Raw genomic sequence first — 7607 nt, 5'->3', positions numbered from 1 at the left:
TAAATATATATTTTAAAAAATTATATAAATAACAGGCACGCGAGCCGACTTGTGCTCGATAAATAAAGCTCGAGCTTGGGATTTTTTATTAAACGAGCTTACTTTTAGGCTCGAGCTCGGGTTCGATTAAGCTCGGCTCAATCGAGCTTTTTAACGAGCCGATCTCAAGTAGCTCGCGAGCAGCACGACTCGTTTGCACTCCTAACTATGACCAACCCAACCCAACCAACCTGACCAGTTTGAGTTGTCATTATCCGAAAAAATGTAGTTAGCAGTTCGGCCTAAAATTTTCGGTAAAACCTGCATAGCCAAACGTTGAACACCCTTGTAATTGTCTATACCTAAACTGAAAACAACCAAAACCTCCAAGAAATTGGGATCGTAAATGAACCGAACAAATACTGAAAACTTTGTTTTTAATCATTTTACTATAATCAAACTTTGTTTGTGATCATTTAACTATAATCAAAACAAATGAAAGAATGCACACACATACGAACACGTACATGTAGGATGTTAATGCAAAACCAATGTTTAAGCGGAGAATACAGTAACCGCATACATTCATATACAATTTTTAACCATGCACTACGTACAAACGCATATGCAGTAAAGAGGACAATGGCGAGTAAAGTGGCGCGTGTTTTATGTGCTGAAAATAAATGTGAACTATATCTGAATAAGAATCAGAATCATAAAGTACACTAATAATATAAATGAAAGAATAGAATTCTGCAACAACAAAAAATAAAAATAAAAATAAAAATAAAAATAAAAATACAAAAAACACTAAGCTAGAAGCTTTATACCCCCTTTTCTAATGTCATGTCACAAGGTTAACAAAACAATTTGTATGTTGAGGAGAGGGGTGCAATTACCATATTCTCCTTCATCAAATGCTATATATGGCCACTACTAAGTGTACAACATTTCCCAACCGTTTCCGGGCTGTGGCAATCGGGTTGGGCTCGTTTAGAGAGTGAAATGCCTCAATGACGACTCCAACACTTCCGCGCTCGGACAAACCATTTCCTTCACACGACTGCCCTTTTTGTAAATCTTGATCGTCGGCACCACCCTCACGTTTTCAGCATTTGCTATTTCCGGGCTTTCTTCTAAATCCACCTTTTCATTAAAAAATATATATGGTTAAGTGTATGTCGCCATAAGCGTACTTTATTACTATGCTTATTACAAAGCGGGTCAAGTGTTTCGGATCAGGTCAGATATGCACAAAAAAACTCGGGTTGGCAACCGAAGCCGGTTTGGACCCAACCCGAGTCATAGGGTTGTAATCGGTTTGAACCGGGTCAAACTTGATTCTTTCCCTCTTACAAAAGAGGTTGGGGCCCAAACCTGTTTCACCAAAAACCAGGTTTGACTTTCTTTGCCCCAACCGACCCACTTGAACCAAAAACAAGGTTTGACTTTCTTTGACCCAACCTGACCCACTTTCACCAAAAACGAGGTTGGACTTTCTTTGACGCAACACAACCCAATTTCACCAAAAACAAGGTTTGACTTTCTTTGATACAACCCGACCCTTCCACCAAAAACTAAGTTTGACTTTCTTTGACCTAACCTGACCTGCCAAAAACCAGGTTGACTTTCTTTGACCCAACTGGACCCGTGAAAAACCGGGTTGACTTTCTTTGACCCAACCCACTTTCATCAAAAACTAGGTTTGTCTTTCTGACCCAGCCCGGTTTTACCAAAAATCGGGTTTGGCTATCTTTGACCCAACCCAACCTGTTTCAAGCCAAACCAGTTTGGGCCAAAAATCCGATTTTTGCACCTCTAGATCATGTGATCACATGACGGCCCACCAAACCATGGTTGACTTGGTTTAGGCCAGGTTGGGCTGGCCCATTAGACAAACCACCACCTATGTGGTGCAAATGGGCCGGTTGGGTGCAGTCAAGTAAAGGTCAAACAGGCTAAAGTGCATCGTCTCAACCCGTTCAAGCCAATCAGACAGAACAACAAAAAAAATCAAACCAGATGATCATATCTTACCTTAAGAAAACTAACAGACGGATACCGGCTGCAAAGTGTTTCAAAAGATGGAATTATCTGCTTGCATTGAAGATCCGATAACGTTTTATAAAGAACAATTGAAGCTCCTGCAGGTTTCAAACTTCAAAAATTCAACAAACAAAAAACATAACATCCATAAACAACATTTAACAAACCAAATGAAAACTAACCAGATGAAGCAACTGCAGCTTTAAACTGGTCAAGATTTGTAACCACTTCAACTTCGCCCCCAAACTTCATATTATTTACATCATCGCCACGAGACTTCTTCAAAGCAACTTGAGCATGAAACAGTGACTCAGCAATGTCATTATTGTTCGGCAGTTCCCTCCTCAAAATCTCATAATCTTTCACAGATTCATCCCACCTATCGAGCTGCAACGCCAAACGGGCCGGGCCGGGCCGGGTCAGCTCACAAGTTTTTTTTATACAAATATTATAACATAAATTAATAAAAAAACTAATGTTTGATACCTTGCTAAATGTGGCAGCACGTCTAAGAAGTGCTTTTGTGTAGTTCGGGTGGATAACGAGTGCTTGATTGCAATCCTCAAGTGATTTCTCATATTGGCCCAGTTTAAACCAACAAGCAGCCCGATTGCAAAAGAGAACCGGGTTCAACGGGTCGAGCCGTAGCCCTTCACCATAAGCTGAACACGCTTCTGTGAGTCTTTCTGACTTGAAAAGATCATTGCCACGAGCTCGGGCCCGAGACACTGACCTGATGTTTTGAAGCAAATACGCAATCTCAACGTTCCGTGGGTCAATTTGACCAGATTTCTCGATTGAGCTCGTTGCATCCTCGAATCTTGAAAATAAACAAAAAAATTATCTTTAATATGATATAAATAGAGGAGGCGATTTCAATCAATTTGGCCCGACCCATCCCATTCGACCCATACACCCTGCCCGACCCGCCCGTTTTGCTCACCTTCCCAATGCCATGTCAATCTGAGCACGAACAAGCAAAATGTATGCCTCCGATAGCATTCCGAAGAATTTCGTTTGGGAACATGAAGTTGCTTCAAATTTAGGTGCATTCAAAAGGTTTAAATTTGCTTCATCTAGTTGCCGAAGCTTCAATAACGCTTCTGATTTACATGCAAATAGCTGTCAAATTCCATAACAAAAACATTATAAATTATTAAAAAAAGTGACACTAATCTAATTACATAATAAATAATTTCAAAATCAGATCACTTATTACCGGAGAACAAGCATCGGCACCAGAAGCAATGGCAGCATCACCCTCCTTTAAAACACCGTTCCAATCGCGCACTCGTCTCAAATCAGCGCACTTGTTTAAATGCTTTTCCACCGTCTGCAATTTTTTCAGCTCGTTTGGATCGGGTTGGCTCCCTGGATAACACAAGTGCTTCCTGGCGTTTTCAACGTGCCCTAAACTGCGATCGCAAAACATAAATTGTAAAAAAGTAGAGAAATTCTGCAATAAAAGGTATTCGAATATGAGTTACTAAGTAATGATCATCAAGAAGAATATAAATTGTCGAACTATCTTGAGCAATAATCATAAAGTATATATCTTTAATAATGAAGAACAGGACATGAAAAGCAACTGTTGTCAGAAAAAGCAATACCAACTTGTAAATGGAACCATGCACAAAGTTATCATCTTTAACATGATCATCAAGAACAAGATTCAAATTTTAACATGATCATCAGGAACAACAAGTTTCAATTTTTAACATGATTCAAGAACAAGTTTCAATCTTTAACAAGATTCAAGAACAAGTTTCAATCTTTAACAAGATTTTTTTTTTTTTTTAAACACCAAGTTTCAATCTTTAACATGATTTCAAGAACACCAAGTTTCATTCTTTAACATGGTCATCAAGAACACCAAGCTTCAAACTTTAGCATGATTTCAAGAACAAGTTTCAATCTTTAACATAATTTTACAAAAACACCAAGTTTCAATCTTTAACATGATTTCAAGAACATAAAGTTTCAATTTTTATCATGATCATAAAAAACACCAAGTTTCAATCTTTAACATGATTCAAGAACAAGCTTCAATCTTTAACATGATTTTAATAAAAACACCAAGTTTCAATCTTTAACATGATTTTAAGAACACCAAGTTTCAAACTTTAACATGATCATCAAAAACACCAAGTTTCAGTCTTTAACATAATTTCAAGAACATCAAGTTTCAAATTTTTATATGATCATTAAGAACACCAAGCTTCAATCTTTAACATAATTTCGAACATCAAGTTTCAATTTTTATCATGATTATCAAGAACACCAAGTTTCAATCTTTAACATGATCATCAATAACACCAAGTTTCAATCTTTTAACATGAGCATCAAGAACACCAAGTTTAAAATTTTAAATCTTTAACATGATATCAAAAACACCAAGTTTAAATATTTAACAAGATATCAACCATCAAAAACACCAAGTTTCAATCTTTAACAAAATATCAATTTTCAAGAACACCAAGTTTCAATCATTAAACATCACATAACATTCTCCAATCTCGAAAAAATCACAACAACCAAACATCTTAAACAAACTCTTACCTGATAAGAAAAGACCCCAACCGATGACGCGCCCTGACATACCCCGAATCCAACTTAACAGCCTCTTCACACTCCTTCACCGCCTCACTCAACCGGTTCAAACACATCAATGCAGCCGACCGGTTACAATGCAAAGAAGCATTACCAGGCTGCACCATTATCGCCCTATCATAATATCCCAATGCCTCCACAAAACACCCCTTCTTATACCTCTCATTCCCTAACCTCTTCAACTCGTCCGGATCCGTTAACAACCTCCTCGAATTCATCGTATTCTTCGTCGAACTCATCGAATTCGACGCACCCGAAACGATACCCTCACCGGGTTTGCTCCCTGACCCACCTCTCATTATACTCCCATGACCATAATTCCCAGTCCCCAAACTTAAAACCTCCGGTTTCGGGCTCCCGTTCGCCATCATCCCAACCGGTCTACCAGACGGACAAATATTACCAGCCGGAAGCACATTACCAACCCGAGAAGTCACCGAACTTGTTCTCCGGGACCCACCAGCGGTCGGTGAGCTTTCCACCGACAAATCGCCGGAGTGATTGTTTCCGGTGTTACCAGTGTTACCAGTTACAGTTTTCCCGGTCCGACCGGAGACTGAACCGGAGGAGCTGGAACTAGTGCTGGCGGCCGGTCTAGCGGATAAAGGTGAGACCGGAGAACCCAAATGGAGTTCACGGAAGTCGGGTTTGTTGGTGGTGTTGGTGTCTGGTTCGAAAGTTAAAGACTTTCGGAGGCGATCGGAAAGAGTGGCCGGAATTGGGTTGCCGGAGTTAGACATATTAATATTATTGTTATAATAAAGATTAATAATAATAATAAAGATTGAAGCTTTATGATGGGAAATGAAGATTAAGATTATTGTGTTGGTGGGTTCCGGTGCCGGTGAGGTTGAGAATGGAGGACAGCCACCGGAGAAAGATGACGTCAGCAAATAGTAGTAATAATAATAATAATATCATGGAATGGAATAAAGAAGAAAGAGATGAAGAAGATGGGGATCTCGTGATTTAAATTGGGGAAGAAAGAGATGAGTGTGTGTTAAGAGTTGTTTTTTAAACTTTTTTTTAGCTTTTACTTTCCTTTTTAGTTACTCTTCTTGCTACTTAAAACACAAAACTAATTTACATTTTTTTTTTACATAGAGGAGTAAACAGGTACGGGTATAGATATTGGTTTGATATTGGTATTGAATTTGGTACTGATTATTTGACGTTTTAGTTCGGTGCGATTTGGTTTGGTACTAGTATTTCTATATTCTATAACTTTTGCCTTTGGTATCGGTTTCGATAGCTGGATTTTAGGAAAATCATGATAAGGATTTTGGGTAACGGGGTTTGTTATCGAGTTTATCCCTGGTTGATATTTATGATAAGAGTATTCACGTCATATTCATCAAATAATGTGAGTGGTGTTTTCATAATCTATATAGAAAATGTAGTGTTTTTCTATATATTTGAAAAGTTCATATACATTATTAATTTTTTAAGTATTTTATAAAAGTGAATGTGAGTGAAGGAGAGCGATATTGTAATGATAAATGTATAAAAAATATTATTTAATTGAAAATGAAGAGAAAATGTAATGATTATTAATGTAATTTTAGATTTAGAGATAGCAGAAGGGATGGGAATGCTCTAAGTTTGGAGATTGGTTCACTCGTGAAGATACCCTAATGTCTCTGCTGGTTATCTCGTTAAAAACTTGAAAGAATCCAAACTCTCTTTTTGTAGCTGCTTTGAACTACGTTGTGGCGGGTAAGTGACAAAATCTCGATTGGTATTGTTCATTTTGTTAAGATAATGTGAAAAAAGTATTTTGTGACAAAAATTGAAAGTTTGATGATGTATAAAAAGACAAAGAACTATGTTGGTTTTTTATAAGTTTGATAGTTTAAAATATAATAGACAAGAGTTAGTTTGATGGTTAAAGTGTGAGGAGTTTGCAAATTATAGGATGAGGTTGTGAGTGATTGTGAGTGTAAATTATAGGGTGGAGAGAGAAATGTAGTGATTTTTTGTAAATTTGGGGAATCATTTGGGGAACATTGTTTGCCCCTATTTATTTTTTAATATTTGTTGGATTGGTTGTGAGTAGAGGAGAGAGAAAACTGTAATGATAAAGGTATAAAAAATATTATTTAATTGAATAGGAGAGAAAAATATAATATTTTTTAGTGTAATTATAGAGATGGGAATGGGAAGTGGGATGAGAATGCTCTAAACAAAAGATTTTAAGTTGGGTTTTAGTATATACTAAAAATTAAAATAATATATCATGTGTTTGATTTCTAACCATATTTCTGAAGTATTGACTTGTTCAAGAAAATATAACATTTTTCTTGAAATGTTGGAATTTCTTTAGATGGTCGGCACATTTAATTCATTTGATGGAGATTTGTTTAATGACTTCTAGTAAATGCCAACAAACGACAAATATAACATATGTCATAGTTTGTCCTACTTCATGTTGGCTTTATTATATTAGGGAAATTCTTAAGCTAAGCTTTAACAAAGAAAAACTTATCAAAAGCAAGTACTAGATAATCATAAATTGATTATTTTTCATGTATAGTTTACAATGTAATATAACTAAATTATACATCAATATTTGTGATTTGTATAATAAGTTATGTTAGGGTTTATAAGTTTGATATGTGTGTCTATTTTGTAAAGTTGTACTTGTGTATTGAAGAAAAAAAATTTGTTTATGTTTTGATTAACTGATAGGCCATCTCAGGCCCATAATCAAACCACATGGACCCAAAATCAGAAGCAAATCAGATTAGAGGTGTAAAAAAAACCCGAACCTGGAACCGGACCGAAAAAAAACTCGGAACTGATTGTTTTTATACTCTGGATTTTTAATACCTGAGCCAATACCCGACTCTACTCGTAGGGTACAAATAGGGTATGCATTTTGATACCAAAACTCGTACCCGAACCGGACCCGATTTGTACTCGGTAGTACCTGAAAACTGGAACCGGTTTTTTCAATACCCGAAATTAGGTTT

General features: G+C 36.8%; 1 protein-coding gene across 1 annotated transcript; it reads right to left on the bottom strand.

Annotated features, from left to right (window-relative positions):
• Window positions 1-576: 576 nt before the first annotated feature.
• LOC143595544 (TPR repeat-containing thioredoxin TTL1-like) lies at window positions 577-5410 on the bottom strand. The gene is made up of 7 exons (XM_077074529.1): window positions 4585-5410; window positions 3245-3440; window positions 2969-3147; window positions 2512-2845; window positions 2208-2412; window positions 2017-2123; window positions 577-1125 (listed from the first exon to the last, which is right to left on the bottom strand). Exons 1-7 carry the CDS (start codon window positions 5373-5375, stop codon window positions 973-975), a joined length of 1965 nt encoding a protein of 654 aa, XP_076930644.1. The 5' UTR covers window positions 5376-5410; the 3' UTR covers window positions 577-972.
• Window positions 5411-7607: the final 2197 nt, after the last annotated feature.

This window comes from Bidens hawaiensis, unplaced genomic scaffold, assembly GCF_021521415.1.
Source record: "Bidens hawaiensis isolate Kalapana, Puna unplaced genomic scaffold, B.hawaiensis_p1.1 tig00045313_1, whole genome shotgun sequence".
NCBI classification, from domain to species: Eukaryota; Viridiplantae; Streptophyta; class Magnoliopsida; order Asterales; family Asteraceae; genus Bidens; species Bidens hawaiensis.
The sequence above is the reverse complement of the archived record's forward strand: the minus strand, read 5'-3'. Positions and strand labels throughout refer to the sequence as shown.